We start from the raw sequence: 22,153 nt of genomic DNA, 5'->3' as shown, positions 1-22,153 counted from the left end.
TTCTCAACCCTGGTCCTCACCGCCCCCCTGCTCTGCATGTTTTAGATATGCCTCTATTCCAGAACAGCTGATTCAAATGATTGCCTGACCATCAAGTGCTGCAGAAGCCTGTTAATCACCCAGCGATACAATTCAGGTGTGTGGCAGAAGGGAAATACCGAAAACATGCAGGACAGGGGGGCGCTGAGGACCAGGGTAGAGAAACATTGCTCTCGACCATAGGTGACAAACTCCAGTCCTGGAGGGCCTCTGCCCTCCAACCTTTAGATGTGCCTGTGTGGCACCACACCTGAATAGAATAATTAGGTTATTAACAAGACTCTGGAGAGCTTATCTGCACAAGAAGGAGGTAATTAAGCCATTTCGTTCTAGTGTTTTGTACCTGTGGCACATCTAAAAACTGCAGGACAGCGGCCCTTGAGGACTGGAGTTTGACACCCCTGCTCTAGACTCAGATTCAGTTCCTTTTTTCTGTTTTTGTAACATGACATCTTGGGCTCTTCGCATAAAGATCTGACAAAAATCCAACAAACAACTAAGACACATTTCCCCCCCAAGAAAATAATTTTGATCAAACGCTGATGCAAAAGCCTCTCCACCCCACATGCTGGATGTTTCTCTCACAGCTGGGCCAGCTTACTGGCTGGATGGGGCGCGGAGGGTGAGCTGGTGGGGGGAGTTGGGTTGCATTCCTTCCATTGGGGCTGTCTGTCTGCCAACCAGGTCACTCCCAGTTCAGTCCCGGGAAAATGGGAGGGAAGAATTTCCTCTGTGTCCATACTGGGCCCAGCCGGAGCCACTCAGAGGCAGAGGCCTGTGTGCACCGGGGCACTTGTGCATGCACAACCCCTGAAATTGAGCACCCAGGATAATATGACTTGCATGTTTTTTCCTTACACTGTAACAGGCGTTGGGTTCTGCTCAGTGTTTATGTGTGCACACATGCTCACTGAGTCACATTTTTCATATTTTACCGGTTTCTGAATCGCAGGCTATGGTAATATGACAGGAAGTAGATCAGTGTGACACATCTGATGCTGAATTGTCTTAAAGTCTGAACGTGTGTCACTGCATGTTTACTCCTCTTTCCTAACAGATGTCAATGAATAACCCATCCTGCTGGACAGAGCTGCTTTTTTGCATAGCCACCTATTTTGGAAGGACTTTTACTCATATTATTTACGTTCAGATAGTTGTTAAGATGTAATAACCGTGACAAGATGAGAGAGAAGGAGGAAGTTCAAACCATCTCTTCCAAGGTAGATATCCTCTACTCCAACATCTTTCTTCTTAGCTTTCTAACCATACTTCCAGAGAGAGATTAAAAGAGGCAAACCCCTGATGGCGTCATCTAGGACATAAGACTGTAAAATATCATCTCTCCTGCCTGAAAATTGAGCTCTTAGCATGTCATGACATCAACTGTCTTTGGACAGAGGCCTTTATAGATTAGTTGCTAGACTGACTGCTGCTGGAGATTCTTCCTTCCCAGAGCATCACCGTCTGCAACGACTCTTTGAAGGTACTTGGATTATATGAGTTAGGATAACATTTAATTTCCTTTGGGATTAGTAAGGTTTTTTTAAGGTGACCTTTGTTGGGATAGGTCTATGGCCTATACAAAACACGTTCACTACATTTTTTTGCACAAAATCATTCTTAGATAATGAAATTCTAGTCAGGTCAGCCCGGCCTCCAATGAGCAGTTTTAGGGCCTTTAAATTCAAATAAGCTACTGCTGGCCACGCCCTCTAACTCAACATTTAAACTCATACAAATTATACAACTGTACATCTTTGAAAAGTAGAAATGGAGCCTTCTGCACAACCAACAAGAATGCAGGAAGTGGTTTCAGGATTGTAAGTCAACAATAAAACACTTGTCTTTTCCAGCAGCCATTGTACAGCACATACAGCGGTAAAACCGGCTGACCAAACCCAGCTTGGGTTGCTAGGTAACGGGTTGGGAATGTTTCAACAAAAAACTTAAATGTAGTTTTACAAATCACTCTTTTAGAAACTGATGCAGCGTATGGGACACAAGCAACAAAATCCAAATAAGTGAATATTTGCAAAAATCCCAATAAAGTTTATCAATTTGAGCATTAATATCTTATCATTGTCGTGAATTCAATTAAATATAAGTGGGAACAGATTTGCAAATTATCATAATCTGTTTTTATTTATGTTTTACACAATGATTCAACTTTATCGGGATTGGGGTTGTATATTCACACGCTACACATTTTGGATTTTAATGTGTAAAGATGAAAAGCATTGTTGATTTTCTTCCTTTATGTATAATTCAAACCTTCAAAAGTTTGATTTATTTGTGTGTTTTTTGGAGCTTTAATTCTCCCAGAAGTCTAAACAGAACCATAGTCATGCCGTCTTCTTGGGTTTTTTCTTGTCTGAGGGGCTTGGGGGATTGTGGTCGAGTCGTTGTCTGGGACAGGAAACATGTGAGCAGAATATAAGACGCGTAGCGAGCTTGGCAGCAGCGTGCGCACAATTACTCACAGTGCAGGCAGGACGGGGGCTCTTCGACGACACACACACAGGACTTGGCCCTCACAGGCTGTCACAAGGAATCAAATTAGATGTTCGCCCGCAAAGAACCAGAAAACAAGGCAGGGACTTTCTCAAGACGTTTGTTCAGTCTCAAGGGTCATTTGTCGTTTCAACCAGAGAATTAATATGTAACAGGCGTTCCTGCGAGCCCGCTACCTCAATAGGTCATTCAGTCGCTGAGTATTGTCTGTTTCACTTCCCCGGCGAGAATTCTGGTCCGAGGGAGAGCTGCAATCTGCTGTCTGACACGTTTCCTGTCTATGTTTCGAGTCTGATTTCTGCTCCCAGTGAGTCACACGGACCTCTGCAGTTCTACGCAAACCCAAAGAGGAAGCAAGAGTTTAGATACAACTAGGACTGCCACTAACGACTATTTTAGTGATCGATTAATCGATCATTCTGACTATTAATCATAATTTAAAAATGGCACAATCAACAGATTTTTTTATTAAACCACATAAGCCTTTATATACAATATTGAAAATACACTAAAAGATTCAAATAAACTAACAATTGTTTTAGTAACTGCAATCGGTCATTATTCAGATGATTAAGCGATTATTGTATTTTAAAACTGGAACATTCAACAGATTTTTAATTTAACCATATAAGGCTTTTTCGAGCCTAAGCCAATTAGGGTTGCAATTTATTTTAGTTATCGATTAATCTATCAATTATGTTGACGATTAAACAATTAATTGGATTTAAAAATGATACATTCAACAAAATTTTCATTAAATCACATAACCCTTTTCATACAGTATTAAAAATACATTAAAAGATGCTGATAAACTGATTGTTTTAGTAATCAATCAATGTATCAATTATTCTTACAATTAATCGATTAATCATCTAAAAAGGCACATTCAACATATTGTTCATTCATCCACTTTAGTCATTTCTGTGAAATATAATAAATAAATTAAAATATGCAAATTAACAAATAATTCCACTCCCTTTTTAAATAAAAATATATACACCTCATTGACTAAAATGCAAAAATTTCACATTCCTCTAGTAAATTTGTATGAGGTGAAGTTGAGTAGTTTTGGTTAAACATACAAATATGTTTTTATCTTGAATGCAAAATGTATATATTATATATTTTGTACAGTTTTGGCTCAATTGCTGCTCTAAATATGTTGGGGTTTTTTAGCAAGAGGCTTTTTTTGAGTAGATAACGATTAATCATTTGCTGCACTGTAAAAAGACAAAATCTTACCAAGTAATTTTGGTCTAGTTTGTCAAAAATTGTGTCTTAGTACACTTGAAATAAGGAAAACTAACTTTTGAAAAGTAACTTTTCAGCAAGATGTAGGAGATTGTTTTAAGTAAATAATTCCTTAAGATTAATGAAAGAATCCTTGTTCCACTGGAAATTTATTTCACATATAATACGACATTTGGAACAAGTTTTTCATCAATATTAAGAAATTATTTTCTGAAACCTTTATATCTTGCTGAAATGTTGCTTGTAAATTAGTTTTGCCTTTTTCAAGTGTACTAACATACTTGCTCTAGGAATTAGACCAAAAATACTTAAGATTTTTTTGTTAATTACTTAATGATTATTTCAATAATTGATTAATCGCAATAAATCTGATTAATGGTTTCATCCCTAATCATAATATGGAAACTACTTCCTGTGTTTACTCAGGTTATCTTTTCTATTCAGATTGTTTGATATGAAAACATTCAGGTGACTAGACAGCAGAAGCAAAAACAATTTAAAGGGCCGCACACGTGGAGAAGTTTGTGCTGCTGGTGCATTACATGGTGAAATGCTTCATGCTGAGCACCAGCTGCCGCTCTGCAGCCCTGTCATGACTCTTCACACTCACCGCCTCACATCCTCTTCCAAAATAATGGTTGAACAGCATTTCCTAGATGTGCCTTTTCATTTGGTTGCCACAAGCTGATCGAACAGCGCCACCTGGTGGTCACACAGTGTGTCTTCTTCTTTCAAATGTAAGAATCTGACTTACCTTAAACCAAATGTTTAAAATGGTTGAAGTCTCTAAAAAAGACGAGCATATTCTCATTATAAAGTCATTATGTTGACATTATGAGTTTAAACGCAGTGATTTAATTCATCTGCAGTAGTTTGAGTCACTGTAAAAATAAACCCGTCTTCATCAGGTCATGAAATAAGCCAGTTTTATCCACAAGTGTAGAAAAACCCGACAGATCCAACACTATGAAAGACATCCACACTGCAAAAACACAACATCGTATCAGGTTTTTTTAAAATGTAGGTGCTAATGAAAATACCTTAGTACACCTGAAATAAGTAACAAAGCAAAATTACAAATAACTTTTCACCAAGATGATGATATAACCCATCCTGTATATTTGGTTGTCGTCAAAATGACCGCAAGATAGAAAATACAATAAAGCTTGTTTATGCAAACAAGAAGTCTCACTCTGACATAAATTGTGTGTTTCTATTTGGTTAAAGATTCTCTGAGTTTTATTCTGAAGTGTTTTCTCAGAGTAATGTTGCTCGAGTAGAAAAGCAGAATAAAGTAAAACTACTCCCAGAATAATGTATTTTTTCTAAAAGAGTAACTCTTAAGTAACTGTAACTGGTTCCTTTCATTCCAGTGATGCTGGTTCCCAGTTCCTATTGGCTCCCACAGGCCGAGTGAAGGAAGCGAGATGGGAGGGACGCAGGACTTTAATTTTGACTGAGCGTCTCTGCTGGGATGCAGAGCTGCAGCGATGGCCCAGGTAAAGGCTGCAGGTGCAACACCAAGGAGCCACCAGGACTTTGCAGAACTTTACTCTGACATGGCTACAGTGAGCTCCAGCGCAGGTTGGTCAAAAAGCAAATAAATGTGCTACTAACAACAACTGGTTTGACCCTAAATGTGAAAGTTCTGGTTCACTGTGACCATTTTATGGAATTAACTAATTAGTTTGTAAGCGTTCGGCTAAATTAGAGTATAAACTGTTGGTTCCAACTGATTTATTTGAAGAAATGATCAATGTTTTCAGCTATTTTAGGTCGTAATTCTATCAGTTTTTGGTAAGGACATTGAATTTCAGTTACTTTAAGAGAAATACTGACACTTTTTTCCAGAAATACACTCTCATTTTGTTGTTACCAGCAGTTTTCTACTGCACCCCAATTAAAATCTAAACATTAAGTCTAAATTGTATGATATTCTAACCTTTTATGCTTGAAAGAATATTTTATTTCCAATAAGCCGTCTACTGTTTTTGGGTGGAGGAAGCTTATTTTGGAATACAAGACTGATAGATGCATATGGAAACTCTTGTCCACTATAAAATGATGAGAATATGTAACTTTCGTCTTCTATTGTGTTGGGTTTTGTTCTTAAAAATGAAAATTAGTGAATATATTTTGAAAAATCAACCTAAATGTTAGACTAAGCAACAGAAGCAGTGATGTGAACAGACGCCTCACTCCCCCATTTCCACAGATTGGCGCCTTCATCAGTGATTGTGGACATAATCTTGGTCAAATCCTCCAGTTTCTGGTATCTTTTTCTCACGAGCCTGTCTTTAGGCAGCCAAATCTCCGCGGCTCTCAGGTTGCTGAGTCACTCTAATCCCTCCTTTTTGGTGATTTGCACTCATACAACAGAAGGTTGTTGTGTTTTTTTTTTTTTTTTATTGTTCCTTATTTGCCAAGGAAGTCAAGAAATTGGAGCTGGAGAATTGTCTCCAGTAAAAATGAAGGTCTTTTCCAGGCAAAGCCTCAGTCACCTTTGCATATGAAAGCAGATATAGGTGAGCCCGGGAGGAAAGCAGCGACGTCAGAGACCTCCATGGCCGCTGGCCTCTGCAGGGGGGGCAAAGCCTACCCGTCCCCCGCCAGGCGGCGTCACCGCACCACCTTCAGCCACAAACAGCTGGAACAGCTGGAGCTAGCTTTTCAGCAGAACCAGTACCCAGACATCTACTGCAGGGAGGAGTTGGCACGCATCACCAAACTCAACGAGGCTCGCATACAGGTGGGACAAAGAAAGAGCCTGAATTTATTCAACAAATTCATCTCCGAGTTCAGGTGCAGCATCGTTTGGTCCACAGGTCCGTAGCAATCGATTTTATCAATTGGAAAATGTTTACCAATGCACTCTTTGGGTTTCCATATTTCAAAGTGTCAGCCATCTTGTTTAACAGGCATGTGTTACAGCTTCTATAGGTGAGCTTAATACTCTACCGCAACATATTAGGGCCAAAAAAATCTTTCTTTTTTTTGATAATTACAAGAATAAATTCATTATGTTATAAAAATAATATGGCAATAGAGTCAAAATAATACGAGAATAAAAGCATATTACCAGAACACAGTGGTAGCAATACAAGAATAAAGTGATAATATCAGAAGAATGAAGTAGTAATTGTATGAGAATTCCAACACAAAAAATTAAAAAGAGAAATTTTCAGCATCTCTTGAAGTCATACTTTAGTATAAGTTTTACAGATAAGGAAATACTAAATCTTAGGGTACAAAATTCACATTTTGTAAGTTTTTATACTTCCATTAGGGTTTCTACTGCTTCTAAAAATAGCAGTAGAAACAATCGTTGGAGCAACAAACTCCATATACTTGGGAGCGGCTACAAATGCAGAGTTTTGGGGAAATTATAGTACATGATTTTTAAAAATTATTATTAACTGTTAAATGCTGTGATCGATCTGAAATCAACAAACAAACCATCATCCTCTTACTACTTCCTGTGGTCTTCTTCGTCGTTTTTTGCCAGTAGTAACATCCGGCTGTTGATCACGTGACTCATGTTACATGACGTGTTATTTCAAAATTGGCGTCTTTCCATTAAGCTAATTTATTTTCGTAATTTAAATTTGCACAGATAGATGGTTAATTAAAACGCAGCTACTGTTGTCTTGTCTCGGCAGGTGTGGTTCCAGAACAGAAGAGCCAAACAGCGCAAACATGAGCGGGCTTCCCAGAAAGTCTTCCCGGTGGGTGTGATGACGGGCCACAGGACGCTGATGGCCGGCATGCCTCGACAGTACTACCCCCAGCCGTTAGCCCACATCCCCCACCTGTCCTCCATGCTGCCGCCCGGACCGTACTCCCGCCACCAAACCCAAGTCAGCCGCTGTCCGTGTCCCAGCAGCCCGCCACAGCCAGCGCCGCAGCGGCAGCACGACGACTGGTACGGCTCGCTGAGAACCAACCTCCCGTCACCCATGTTCCCCCTGGGCTCCATGCAGCCGCTGGAGACGGCCTCCCCCTGGAGCTAGGAAGGGACGGGGATATCTACGGAGCTACATTGGGGCCATAAAGATTATTTAAAAAGAAAAAAATTGAAAATGAAAAATTATTTTTAAACTGAAAATAAAAAGTTCTGAAACGTTGAAGCTGAAAAGAATTTCAAAATTGAGGCGTGGAAGGGGGAGAATCACTTTTAATTATTAATTTATTTGTTTTTTACTTTAATTTTTTTCCCCAGTTTCAATCATTTTTTTTCATTTTCAAAATAATTAAGTTCAAAAGCAAAAGAATTTAAAGTGAAAAATTATTTTGGTACTGAAAAATGAGTCAAAACTTAAAATATATATATTTCAACTGAAAAAAGTTTGAAACTGAGAAAATGTTCAAAACTATTTTTCAGATTCAAAGTTCTTTTCAGTTTCAAATCTTTTTATTCACTCAAAAAAGATTTTCCATTTCAGATAATTTTTGTTTTAGTTTCAAAAATAATTTCAGTTTGGAAAAAAAATGAAAAGAAAAAATAATTGGAAACTGAAAAATATTTTTGAAACTGAAAAAAGTTTTAAAACTGAGAACAAAGATGTGAAACTGAAACAAATGTTAAAAATTATTTTTCAGATAATTTTTTTTCTTGCTTTTAAAAAAATTTCAGACTCAAATGATTTTTTTGTTTCAAAAGAATTTTTTAGTTGTAAAGAAAAATATAAAATTTAACAAAAGAATGTGAAACTGAAAAAAAAATCAAAACTATTTCAAGTTTCTAGTTTTAAAATAATTTTTCAATTTCAAATGTTTTTTTTTTCTTTTGGATAAAATTTATGGCTCCAATTTTCCTCCGTTGTACATGCCGATTTTTCCTAAATAAAGCCAGAATAAAAACTAAATACATCTTTATTTGAAAGCAAGATTTTCTGATTCATAAGTTCTAAATGCCTGGGGAAGCTACTGTCCTCTAGTGATCATTTTGAGATCAGCATGATCTAAAATGCGGATGTTTTTCATTATTTTATGTTTTGTTATTGAGTTGTCTGTGGAGTTTCAGCGTTCACCATTTGACAGTAAATCTGACATTCCTCTGTGCAGAAGAAAAATTTTTGCAGGCAAAGAAACAGATTTTTTACTTTAAAAGCTGCAATCATTGATATCCTGCTAATAAGTACATGAATAATTTCATTTCAACAGGTTTTGCTTATCGTGCAGCAGATTTAAGGTGAGAAGGTTGATTTTGTTACATTTATGCCAATATAAATGTAACAAATCTTTGTTTTCACTGATCCCTGTAAGCCAATTACACATTAGAGCTAGAATTTAAAATCAAATTATAAAACTCATTAGTTACCCCCTTGAACATTTTCTATTATCCTTATCACTAAAAGTTTTTCTTTGGTAGATACAATTGCAATTAAATAGCAACAAGCACAGCTCAACTTATGTGCAATTTGGAGGTGTGTGCATGCTTGTTTTCCGTAGGATGTTCAAAGGAGCCCCAAAAATTCAAATAAAAATCACACACACAAAAAACCAAGCAGAGCAGAGAATAAATTTGATTTCATGAGTTTAATCTACCAGAACCAAACATAATTTACCTTAAAGTAACAGAGAGAACCGTTTTCTTTTCACATTCCAGAGTTACATTTCCTGACCTTTACGTCATTTCTCTCCACAATCAGAGCCGATTGAAGAATCAACACTGGTTGGCAAAAACAAAAAAAACAAAAAAAAATAGGGTTCATACATATGAAGCAAACGCAGATGGACTGAACAAACCCGATTTGATGCGTGTGAACTGAGCGTTTTAAAAAAGGCAGCTAGCATCTGAAGGAATCGTGTTGCATTCAAGTGCTTTCCTGAAACTCCAGCCTGCAGAAGAGTCTGCCAGTGTGCTTCCAGTCTAGCTTATTCAGTGTCGCAGAATCTGATGCAGCTCTGCTTTACATTCCTATTGCGACTGATGAAGAGCCGTGCGTCCTCCGGCTGACCAGAAGGGGGCGCTACTAGCTCGTCATTTAAACAAGGTTTACCCTTCTTTCTCTGACGATCTAATCTAATCTGTTGCATTGGGAATGACATATTTACCCAATTATCTTCACAAGTAATCATTTGGTCCTAAATGTAGAGACTCAAACAGCTGGTGTGTTGAATTTAAGTTAAAATAGGGCGTATGAGTTTGAAATGAACTGGTCCATTGGGTCAGTTCAACCAAACTAGTTTGTTTACTGCAGTACAGTGGCTGCAATACAGTGGCTGGCTAGCGTACTTTGGTAGAAAACACGTAGCGTAGAGACCGCTAAAGTCTGAATAAAAAAATAATTTGGCTAAACTGACCCTTTAAAAATGGCACAATCTACAAAAACAGGGTACAAAGGCTACTGTTTTGTAATTCAGTGGAATTACATTCCATCTGGTATGAAAGAACTGTCACAAGCTTTGTAAATTACAAAGTTGATTTCCGTGAAAGACGGAGCAGCTTGTCGCCTCTCCCCTCATTCAGGATTCTCCTCCAGGATTGGAAACGAAGAAACAGCAAGGCGATCTACTCCAGCGATTTGGCAAACTCTGCGTAGTCGATGTACCCGTCGTTGTTTTTGTCGTCGTCCTTCAGGACCTCGTCGATTAGCGCGATGAGCTCCTCCTCCTTCATTGGCTGACTGTTCTCCCCTCTCTCCTGCGATTCAGAACAGGAAACGTTTATTTAATTTTTTAATATCAGGACAGAAAAGTTAAGTACTCGATACAGATTTATAAAATTGTTTTAATCTTGCATCATTTTGGAGAAATTTCAGGCGACTTTCCTTTAAAGAACTGATCAGTCGTCAGACAGAAGGGCTCAGAGCTGACGTTATGACTCTGGGGTCAAACTCCTAACTGATAAATCTGCTGATTATTAATCAAATTTTTTAAAATTGGCACATTCTAGACATGTTATTGAGCTATTTGAGCCTTTTTAATGCAATATTAGGAATTCAAGATGACAATAAACAAATAATTTAATTCCTATTTTAAGTAAGAAACATTTTCTTGCCTGAAAGTACAATATCACAGCATTCCTTTAATAAATATGAACCAGAGGAAGTTAAAACGATGCCACTTGAAAAGTTTTGGTAGAAAACTTCTTAAGTGTTCACAGACAAAGGTGTTTTTTATATTAAATGTATAAATATCTTGTTATAAGTTAAATAATCTGCCAGTGGATCTAGTACTTTTTAACGAATATAAGTTTATATCTTGCAGAAATGTTACTTGTACGGTAAGCCAGTTTTGTCTTATTTCATATTTACACTAGAAACTAGACAAAAAGTACTTGGTAAGATTTTGTGTTTTGTAAAATTGGCTTCCTTGGGAATCAATAAAAAACTACATTACAAAAAAAACATGTTTTTCTAAATATTTTTAATTAAAACGCAATAATGCACACTGCAACTTTAAACCAACTTGAATGTATTAACTGCATGAATCATTTATCAACATAATCTACACAGTTTACTGCTAATCAGACAAATGTCTAAAATTATAGTAGCTTTGTTTTGTTCAGCCCCTAATTTATTTATACACCTACCTCTTTGTGTACATGTGTTATAGCAGTGGCCAACTCCAGGCCGTCCAGCAGGTTGTTCCCATCGTAGTCGTGCATCTTAAAATAATGCAGCTGAAGCTCCTGGGGCGTCATGTCTTTCTCAGGTTTGTCGATGACCCCCTCCAAGTGCTCCATGATGTGGCTGAGAGCAGAGGAAAGAGAAAAATCAGAAACTGGCCCATCATCCAGTGAGCTGGACGATGTGTCTGGACTTCAGGGGTGTTGCTCACTCTTTGTCTTGCACCATGTTTCTGTCAAGGCGAGTTATCTGAGCTGAGCCTCCCACTACAGGAGGAGGCTGCTGCTGGTGTGGAGACAACTGAGAGTGAGCACACAGGAAAGAGCAGGACAGGAAGAGGATCAGACCCCCCCACTGTGCACGACGCCTCATCCTGCAAGGGAGACAAATGCATATTCCTCTGTAAATCCATGTAACTAAACCCGTTTCTCTCCTGTTGACAAAAAACAGGCTAAGATTAGTAATAACTGTTCATCATAATGATAAACAAAAACGGACTTCAGCTCTGTCCTGTTTACTTGTGGTTACAGTAACATGCCCAACGGAAGGGTAAACAAACATTACCGTTAGCTAACACGCACATTTGCTAGCCAAATTACTTATTTCCCGACAAAAAAATCCCGCTAAACAAAATCAGCATCTACTCGGCCACAGTGAATACAAACAGCCAACTCAAATCCTCACTTTCAAGTAGTCGGTGTGGCCGCTGCAAACCGCTAAGGTGTTGTTTCCTCGCTTTCCTGTTAGCGACGGTAAGCGCTGAGAACTATAATGGACCAAGCAGCTTCCCGTACGGTGTTATGGACACGACAGCTCATTTTTGATTGGTCAACAACGATCGAAGATTGCGTAACAGAAGAGAGACACTTTCCCTCCTCCAACGGTCAACTCTTGCAACGTTTCAAACTGCAAAAAGTTAAATGTACTAGTAAATATTTAACCGAAGAGGTTTAGCAATTGAATAAATCAAGTAAAACCACATTAGGTCGGGACTGCCCTGAAATCAAGTGATATTATGTTTCTGTTTTAACTAAAAACATCGGAATTGCTAAAAGACCGTCTGAAAGACACGTCAACATCTCCGCCATATTGGGAGGGGAAGCTGTTACTATTGAAATTATTCAAAGTGAGTGCAGTTTTAAAGCTTTTAAATAAAGCTCAGAGTCAACATTTCACAAAAAAAAGATTTTGAAGTAGAAATGTTTTATCTTCACGTTTGTCTCTGTTCAGCAGCTTTTTATCTTCACTGTTAAGCTAACAAGCAAACCAAAAACTTAGAATATGATCTATGATGCTCTTTCTGTGTCTGATAAGAAAAATAGATTAAAAATTGTAAATAGTTTTAGTAAACTGTGAAAAAGATTAGTTTTGAAAACAGATTCTCCCTCTCATGCTCCCAAATTGCGTCATTCTCTACTGTATTTTTAAAGTGCAATTTTTTGCTTTGGAAATCTCTGGGGATGCAGTGGCATGAAAATTAGGGCCGATATTCTAAGACTCAGTGTTGTAATATTACAACATCTCAATTTCAAGCTTAAAAAATGAACAAATGTTGACTTTTTTTTTTTTACCCAAACTTAGTCATTTAACCCTAATATGAATCTAACATATTAGATTTAAGGACCAGCCCAAGCACTACTGCCAGTTACGTAGATATACCCAAATGGTAACTTATGGTTAGTGAGCATGTTCAGTGCATTAACATAAAATACTTTTGGCACATTTGACACCCCACAGTTGTAGTTTAACTTCTCTTGTGACCTTTCCTGTTACATTGTGGGTAAAAGCTTACTTCTTAGTTGTTTTCTCAAAGTATAGCAGTTTATATATCTCTCTCTCTAATTAACTAGAATAACTTACCAGAAGTTACCAAGAAGCCCTATTCATAATTAAAGTGATTAAATTTCCAGTTAGTGCAGTAGGTACCTAAAAGACACTTCACTACATCAGGAAAGTCTACAAACGACGTGCCAGGTTTCCTGTAGGTAGTGAAACATCTTTGTCGGACAGAAAGCTTTGAGGGCGCAGTGACGCTCTCCAGTCAGCAGGGGGCGCAAACCCGCCGCTGAGCGCCCATATCCAGATTAATCATGCTGTGGTTGGACGCCCGCTGAGGAGACGGACAGGCGCTTTTCATGTCGCGCAAATGTCAACTTTCCCAAGAGAAAATGACGCTGCCAAATCTCTCTTCAAGATGCTTGAGGTTTCTGTTAATGTCTCACAGTAGCTGACTTAGACTCTGTAGTGAATTACAATTCTCCCTTGTGTTTACTCCCTGTGTTGTGGTTATTTTATTCAAACTAGATTCAGTAATTCACCTTCAATTTACCCACAGAGTTCTTCCCTCTGTTATTAATGTTTAATAGTATTAACTGGGCTGCACTTTCTAGTGCTTCATAAAGTTCAAGTACATGTCATGGAGCAGGGACTAACAGATGTATTTGCTTGTATCTGAGCCAAGGGAGGCAAGCTGGTGTCAGCCTGCCACCAGTCAGGCAGAACCCAGATCAGAGAGCCAGACAAACATTTTACGTTTTTTACCCTCATCCATAAGCAATATTATTTTACAAACATGGCATTATATTGCAGATACGTGTTCTGCTGTTTGTGTCCAGCCACAGTTTTGCTTTGCTGTTTCTTAAGCCCTGCCTGATCCAGTTAAAGTGTTAACGGGAAAAAGATTAGAGACTTGGCTCTTATTCGCCTTCACACTGCTACAAATCAAGCTCTGCCAGCCAGGGCCGGCCCAGAGTTTAATGATTTGCTAACCCACCCTTATTATTAATTTCTGCTACGTTTTGCATTAAAGATCACATATTTTAAGAGTCAGGCAGCAACAAATCCCTTAAACAGTCATCTCAGCCAGCTTGCACTATTTATTAAAAAAGAAAAGTTACAGTTTGGGTTACTCAGCTGCTCTAGTGTTTCCATGCAGTAGGAAAGGAGGAGCCACTATTGTGAAAAACTCAAAAGTTAAAGTACTTTTTGATATTTATTTATGGGTACTTATTTAACCCAAAAAAAAATTGACACTATAAAAGCATTAATAATAGCATGGCTGCAATAAATTTAAATAAAAATTTATTGAAATTGTTATTGTTTTTAATTTCAATAAAAAAACAAAAGAAATCAAACTTAAAAAGTAAAAAAAAAAAGCCTAATAAATTTGGAATAATAAAATGAGAAAATATGAAACTAATAATCATAATAATAAAACTATTATTAAACTACTATATTAATAAAACACATGCAAAACTTATGACTTTATCAATATAATTATCAGACAAATCTACTTATATGTTTACAGGAAGTCTGCAAATTACTTTATTATTTATATTATACATTTTATTGTCATTTAACTGCACATTTACAGCTGAGTAAAGGCTACAAAAACAATAAATGAATATAAAATAATAAATAAATAAATTCATTAAAATAAATAAATAAATATTTTACCATTTTTCTGCTATTTGGAGAGGCGAATTTAAAAGTTGCTTTAAATTCAAACTTCCCTTAAAAATAAAAAATAAACTCAAAAATCTGAGTTTAAGTTGGCCTGGTTTTCAAGTAACAATCCTCAAACTTAAATCGATTTTGCTTTATTATTCCATCATATGCCTTGTTCACCTTTTTCCATTACACGTTTTTCCTTCCACTCAACTTTCCATTAAGAGACCTACAACTTCTTTTAGCAATAAGTGTGCTTTATCCTCTTTTGTGGAGTGTAAAAATACATATTATTTATTGTTTAAATGCAATTTCTTTTAAGTTTAAGACATAAACTTTAAAATTAAAAAGATTAAAGAAAAAGAAACCTGGAGTATTTCAATCTAAGTTTCACTTTTTAAATTGATTTGCTAAAAAAAAATAAAACTTCTATCAATATTTTAAAATACTGAAGTGGATTTTGTCTTTGTTTCAACAAGTTTACGTTAAACGTTTATAAATAAACCATAATAATCTGGATTTAGTTTGTTGTTTCCGCGCCCGGACAGTAATGACCGACACCTCACCCCACCCAACCCTGCGCACTCAAACATCTCCTGGTTAGTCCGCAGTTACTCCCATCGTGTCCGGGGACTACGGCCACCACCACCACCGGGACAGAGCGGCCATGGCGTCCCGGCTCTCCTTCACCCAGGTCCGGCTGGAAGCGGAGCTGGAGCGCTACCGGGCCGAGTGCCAGTGGGGCAAAATCCTGGCGCTGGTGGAGCAGATGCACGCTGCGCGGATCCATGAGGACGGTGAGTGACCGCGGGTCGCACCTGGACGCTGGGAAGCCGCTGCACGCATGTCCCGTCACTTCCTGGTTGCTCTATTATCTCAAATACGATCAGTTCACTGTTAAATATTAGAGAAAAATAACCTGGTTCTCACCCATATTTAAATTTGGATTTGTTGGAGCAGTTTTCAGATAAAACAGACACTGATATCTGCTAATTAAAGCAGAAAGTTTTTATAAATGAACCAATTTTGAAAGAAAAATTAAGGATTTCCTGCTGTTTGAGTTGATTTGTATTTTTTGCAGTGAGCATACTATCACACTGTACACCAGCTGGACCTTGGACTCCAAACAGGATTAGTCGAAGGTCTCCTAAACAGATCTCCTCCTCAAATAACACAGATAAAACCAGTGAAAATCGTGCATCACAACCTGCGCTTTGAAAGAAAACGTCTCCCTGGAAGTTTACAGTAAACAAGAAGAGTCTCTGTCACGTTTAAGCAGAAAACTCCGTCGCTCACTTTAATGTTAAACCAGATTTATCCACCAGCCTGCTAATTTTCCGCCTTTACACTCGAAATCATTCCACAAAACTAAAGCAAACACACTTTTCTCTCTGCTCCTCATAAAACAAGGCTGAGGCATTTCACTAATGCACCTGCCTCCACCTGTAATCTACGCAGAGTAAATATGGGTTCGAGTGTCCTGACTACAGGCGTCTGTTGCTGTGCTTACATTGGACCGATGGTTCACTCGGGTGTTAAATTAATGTGGTATTACTGTGCGCTTGCATGGTTTTCATTTGCTGAACCAGCAGTGAGTGTGCAAGGTGCACCAGGAGGAGCTGGCTTCAGATAGAGGAACTTCATGGTAGTTAAGGTGGTCATATATTAAACCTTCGCCCAACTCTGACAGCAATAAAAAGCAGCCATGTTGTTTCTGCTAGGTCTGGCGTCATTGTGTACTGTGGCTTTAAAAGGTTATGTTGAATTTCTGTGATCTAAAGTCCAGAGAAAATATCTGAATGACTTTAAGTTTGATTTTTGCAATATATGACTTTTAGGAGGAGGAAAATGTTAGAGCTAAACATTGCTGAAGAGTGATGATGAAATCCTTTACAGATTGTCCAACCCAGAGCAAAGTAGGAATGGTAAAGTTTTCAAAAGATATATTTGGTGGGTTTATCCAAAAGGAGGTCAAGAAAACTGCAGTAATGTGTGTAGAAGTTGGCAGATCTAACAAACCAGCACCCTACAGGGGGGGTTAAAAGTTCAGTCAGTAATTCACCACTGTAGAAATACGTGTAATGCAGGTGTAATAGCAGCAACAGATATAAAGGTTCACAGATATAAAGGTTCACAGATATAAAGGTTCACACAGTATTGTGTAAAACTGCAGTATGTAATTTTTATTTTTTAAAAATACATATTTTCTTTACCATGTTGCAACAGTTTAGCATGAGACAGATACTGTGTGAAAAAATTAAGCTCATCTGTTTTCTCCCAGTGCTAATGAGAAACAACCAATCAGAGCCGGAGGAGGGTCTTAGTGCTGTCATCATTTTTTGGCAATAAGTTAGTGTTTTTTGGTGTCTGGTAAAAGAACCATTTAAAAAAAAATCCCGATTGTTAAATTTGAATGTGCTGTTACCTAGCAACCCCAGGTGAGCCTATCTCATTGGCCAGGAATACTGAGACAAAAACACAGATTTGTGACACATTTATGCACAAACATCTTTTGCAGAAGCTCAGGTTGTAACAGACAAGAGGATGAAACACTTACTAAAAGATTTTTTAGTTAAATAATGACGTGACGCTGGCTATGCAGCTGGTTCTTCTCTTTGGTTTTTATAAAATGGAAAAGCTTAGCCAGTGCCATAATGTCAGCTTTTTACTACATTACATATTGAACCTAATATTTTAGGAATTGTTTTGTTTGTCTGTAACTAATAAAGCTGACTGATAAACCTCAGAAGCACACATGCTATACTCATAGGTAAAATCAGACTATGGAAAAGAAAATAGTGATTTTTCTATGTTTTTCTAGATCAAATGTTGGTTTTAGCAGGATTTAAAAAAAAAAAAAAAAGCTTGAACAACGTCAAAGTGTGAGGTTTAAATATAAAGAAAACTCATATTTCTTGCTAAAATTAGCCAATCAAGCCATTTGGAAATTGGAAGTTGAGAAGAAAACATGATAAATACAAAAAACTAAAGGTAGAAAACTAAAATATGGCAGCCTGTAGCAACAAATTGAAGAGTAAATCACCATTTGGTTCAGTAAATGGGTGAACTCTGTGTTTCTCGCTGTGGTTTTAGAGGAAAACACGTCCTGGTGTTTATCCCCCACCTTCTCCTCAGAGATAGGTTTCTCCTTGGCTGTGCTGATAAACGAACCAGCAAAAATGTCAAGTATATGTGAGCATAAACACGGCTCAAAGAGCTGGCATCAGAACACACCCGGGCTGATGGAGCTAAACAGGAAATCTTTATTGGAGTGTGTGTTTGTGTGTGTTTACACAGACAGGGGTTGGATCAGAGAACGGTTGTTTTTCCGTCTTTGTAAACCTTAATATCATGAGTTAGATGAGTTTTTACTGTATGTGCAGGATTCAGATGGAAGCTGTGCTGAAGAGAAACCACTAAACGATTAATCGGATTAACAGCGATTAATCGGTTAATGAAGTAATCGTAAACTAATTTAGAAATCGATTAATCTTATATCAAAAAACACCATCTGCTAAAAGAACAACACACTCAGAGTAGTAATTCAGCCAAAATTGCACAAACAGTATTTTTTCTATTTAAGATTAAAAAAACTTTGAAAGTTTGTCCTACCCAAAACTCAAGTGGAACATTTTTTTTTAGCTTTTGAAGGAACTCTACTTGTAAGCAACTTTTGCTATTCAGTTATTAATTTACAAAGATAAAAAATAATCAACAGATGATTCCTTAACTTTGATGTCAAGTCTGAGCTTTTGACGTTGTTAGCATTTTTTTTGTTGCAGATGCATCCTTTGCTACAAGTGATAAAGAAATGCTATGTTAATGCACGTAAACAAAATGTTTATTTTTTATTTAAAATAATAATTAATTCAGTGACTTCTTTGCAGCTTTTAATCTATTTATAACTTTGCAAAACAGGCTTAAATGAAAAAAAAAATCAGCAGCAATCGATTAATCTCATGATAATCAATTAATCATCAGATAGGATGATTAATCAATTAAGTTGGTGATTAATCAGATTAACCATCAGATTAATCAATTAATTTGATGATTAATCGATCAATCAGATCAATCAAATTGATTATTCTGATTAATTAATTACTAAATAATCATTAGTTCCACTGCTAGAAACCACGTTTCAGGAATGCTTCTTCTGTGCTTTGAGTTCTGGTTTTGATAAACTGAGAGAAGGTTTTCTTTGGCTACAGAAATGGATGACCTCTGACCCCCAGTTCATGCTTGTTCCATTGTTTTTAACTTTCTTCAATCCCACGCTGCAGATGATTACGGCACGCTGCTGATGGCCGAGGCGATGCTGGAGGAGTGCCTGCTGGAAAACATGGATCTTTTACGCAGCTCCACACCTTTAGCTGACAAGACTCAGGCCAGACTCTCCAAGGCCAAAGGTTACCTGAACACCATCCTGAGCCGAGGCCGCCTCACAGTCAGTCTAATCTTCAGGTCTTTTCCAGTCATTTGGAAATAACTACCAGGAAATATTTTGACAGGGAACCAAAATCGTTTGTCATGCCGTCGTTGGAGTGATGGTGTATTTCTGGTTTTCCTGCAGCCCAGATACTTGAATGAGGCTCTGCTGCTGATGGCCAAAGTGCACTACGTCCAGGGCCGGTACCGGGACGCCCAGGGAATGTGTGCCAGGGTGGGTTTGGAGGAGCTGACCCAGGACGACCAACCTGTCTACCACTTTCGCCTACTGGCTGAGGCCTTCGTCATTAAAGGTACCTCACAATTAACTGGTTTGTTGTTTAGAGCTTTCGTGAAACAAGCATCTCTTCAATAGGCTTTGCTTCAAAATCCTGTTGAGGCTGCAGGTATCCCTGTTGATTGAGCACTTTTTTCTGCCAACATTTTTCCTTCCACTAAACCAGGTCTGCAACCTTTACAAACTAAAGAACCATTTAGTTTGTGTTTTCACACCTGATATTCTAGTAGATTTGGTTTGATTTGGGACTAAAATTGCAACATTTGTTACATTTTCAGCTGGTGCAGTTCTCTTTCACACTGCACTGTGTAAAACAAACTAAGTGAAAAACCTGTTCCCCTCCTCGCCTATGGGGGCGCTGCACCAAGAACCACTGAAGGAAACAACATAAAGAAAACCTCAGAAGACACGGAGCGCAACTTTCTTCTAAACAAAATATAAACCAAAATGGAGTAGGGTCAGATTTTAGATGTTGTAGGATTTTGCTTTTGTCTTTGGTAAAATACCACAAGTCATTTCTCCATTTGTTTTAGTTGTATTTACCCAGAATGCCCTGCACTGACAAATCCTGTCTGTAAATATGTTCCACCCATAACTCCTGAAATGGCATAGATTTAGCTTCACTGGTTCAAATTCTGTAAAATACATAAATACGTATTAGCTGTAAACCATAATCATTAAACCTAATATAAATAATGCTGGAAATATATGATTTTGTGTAATTAATCTATATGAAATTGAAGTAAAAACGAAGGACGCCTGTGAGTGTCACCTGGTTTTTATACTGTAGCGTTCATCAGTCAACTTTCAAGCCAAGCTATAAATAAAAGAACAAGCAAAACCAAACTTCAGGCTCCTTTTGTGGTAGTTATGGGAGGAGAAAAATTGACCTTGTATGTGGATCTAAGGTGCATGGCGAGTCTTTTACGAGGCAGATGGGACACAGCTGGGAACCATCAGCCTCATCGGGTAGATACTCGGGTCAGGGAGCGCTCTGCATTTTTCCAAGAGCCGAGTCCTAACCTGAGCTTGTCACTGTTAAAGAAAACATATTTTTCTTGCTCTGAAGTCGCATCAGAGAGTGAAATGTGCCAGCTTTGGAGTAAAGTTGTGAAGTATTTTGGTGTTTTTCCAAGCAGCTTCATCACTACGCTCCGATCGCCATAAATCAGATTCACAGAACACCCGGACTCGGTGTAATCTCGTTTCACTCATCATCATTATGTCGTTACCACCCCCCTCTTCGTTTCCTGACAGTCGGACATGACCTCATGCTCATGAAACATTAAGGAATATTACAGCAATAACTGTCAGATTTAGATTTCCTCTGCTTGTTTTGATTCCCCTGAATTATATTTACTGCTGGCTCCTTCTCAGGCCTCTCTGTGGGATATGAAGCTAGCTGCTGTGGGAATCAAGTCAGACATGGATGATGTCTGACGGCTGGCAGCTGTCTGCTTATTTGATTTGGCTTGGCGTCGAGCCCAAGGCTGCTCAGCGCCTCTGGCCTCTTCCCGTCTTGGAAAGTTCTTGAACTCCTTGAATATTTGTATTAATCAGTCCAGTTTGGGCATCTGGTCTTCCAGGAACGTCAGTTTCCTCTCTGTTTGTGTGTCCACTGTGTGGAGGCCTGCAAACGCACACAGAAGACATGATGAATGTCTAAAAGTAAATTAGCATGTTAATAAAAGCCTGTTGTGTTTATGACTGAAACGATTAATCAAATTAATAATGATTAATCGATTACATGCCATTTAGTGAAAGTATGACACAGTTTAAGCAGTAATTCAGCCAAAACTGTACAAAAAATAGATACTGGTACATTTTGCATTTAAGATAAAGAAAACACATTTTTCATTGTTAAATTAGTATCATGTACTTTACAGCGATTTTGTTGTCATGTAAGCCCATGTTTGTAGCTGTGGTTTTCTGTTGTTTTCCCTCTTTCTGCAGATATACAAGCAGACTTCTTTTGTGTTAATCTTGTCTTCTCTTTATCCTTCTTTATTTTTTCTTTTATTATCTCCCTCTTCCCTTACTTTAACTTTTTGACCCACCACTTTTTCTTTTCTGTCTCTTTGTCTGTTATGATTGAATAGTTTTTTGTCCATCAAGTGAAGCATCCTGAAAGCCATATTGCTGCCTGTGAAAGTAAATCCTTCAGGGTTCTCCTTTGGTACTCAGACAATTATGCTGATTGCTACACTGCCAAAAAAATGATAAAAATAATAACAATAAAATAAAACACAGGTGATTACTGATGATGATTAACTGCTGCATTGGAAGGGAACTTCCCTCTTAAATCCTATCAAAACAGCAACCTAGTTTTTCACTCTCAGCTTTTGAATTCATCTTTGTATACCTGAGGTGGCATTTAAGTACATTTTGTACTTTCTGCTTTCAATGTTTGTCAGTTCTTGCCTCGACTTGTGAGTTGAGGAAATAAAAATAGAGGCAAATTTATTTTCTCTTGTTGATGCATCCAAACAACAGAAATAGAGTGAAACAGGAAGGAGTATGGAGCCAAAATTCAAATGTTCCAAAGGCTAAAACCCAAACAATCAGGAAAACAGAACAGAACATAATGCGCCTGCATGTTTCTGAGAGG

At 37.9% G+C, this 22,153-nt stretch overlaps 3 protein-coding genes across 6 annotated transcripts in view; 2 read left to right on the top strand and 1 right to left on the bottom strand.

The window, feature by feature from the left end:
- Positions 1–5,250: 5,250 nt before the first annotated feature.
- prop1 (PROP paired-like homeobox 1) lies at positions 5,251–9,263 on the top strand. The gene is made up of 3 exons (XM_088013176.1): positions 5,251–5,385; positions 6,318–6,550; positions 7,461–9,263. The coding sequence occupies exons 1-3, from the start codon at positions 5,292–5,294 to the stop codon at positions 7,809–7,811; spliced, it is 678 nt and encodes a 225-aa protein (XP_087869302.1). The 5' UTR covers positions 5,251–5,291; the 3' UTR covers positions 7,812–9,263.
- A 61-nt stretch (positions 9,264–9,324) lies between these two features.
- On the bottom strand, positions 9,325–12,184 carry mcfd2 (multiple coagulation factor deficiency 2, ER cargo receptor complex subunit). 2 transcript variants are annotated; one of them, XM_015007954.2, is made up of 4 exons: positions 12,060–12,184; positions 11,587–11,748; positions 11,339–11,498; positions 9,325–10,447 (listed from the first exon to the last, which is right to left on the bottom strand). In XM_015007954.2, the coding sequence occupies exons 2-4, from the start codon at positions 11,745–11,747 to the stop codon at positions 10,316–10,318; spliced, it is 453 nt and encodes a 150-aa protein (XP_014863440.1). In that variant the 5' UTR covers position 11,748; positions 12,060–12,184; the 3' UTR covers positions 9,325–10,315. The 2 variants fall into 2 exon arrangements, with proteins under 2 accessions (XP_014863440.1, XP_087869301.1); XM_088013175.1 differs by lacking the exon at positions 12,060–12,184 and having other exon boundaries at positions 11,587–11,751.
- Positions 12,185–15,413: 3,229 nt separating this feature from the next.
- Positions 15,414–22,153, top strand: part of ttc7a (tetratricopeptide repeat domain 7A) — a 47,972-nt gene continuing 41,232 nt past the window's right edge. The window contains exons 1-3 of one of the 3 annotated variants that reach the window (XM_088013171.1): positions 15,414–15,619; positions 19,103–19,266; positions 19,393–19,561. In XM_088013171.1, coding sequence (XP_087869297.1) covers positions 15,490–15,619; positions 19,103–19,266; positions 19,393–19,561 — 463 coding nt within the window. In that variant the 5' untranslated portion in view covers positions 15,414–15,489. Of the gene's footprint in view, positions 15,620–19,102; positions 19,284–19,392; positions 19,562–22,153 lie in introns of those variants that run through there. The other 2 variants (XM_088013172.1, XM_088013174.1) reach the window with 2 other exon arrangements.

Source organism: Poecilia mexicana, unplaced genomic scaffold (genome assembly GCF_051168715.1).
Source record: "Poecilia mexicana isolate PSO_F unplaced genomic scaffold, ASM5116871v1 scaffold_15, whole genome shotgun sequence".
Taxonomy (NCBI): domain Eukaryota; kingdom Metazoa; phylum Chordata; class Actinopteri; order Cyprinodontiformes; family Poeciliidae; genus Poecilia; species Poecilia mexicana.
The sequence above is the reverse complement of the archived record's forward strand: the minus strand, read 5'-3'. Positions and strand labels throughout refer to the sequence as shown.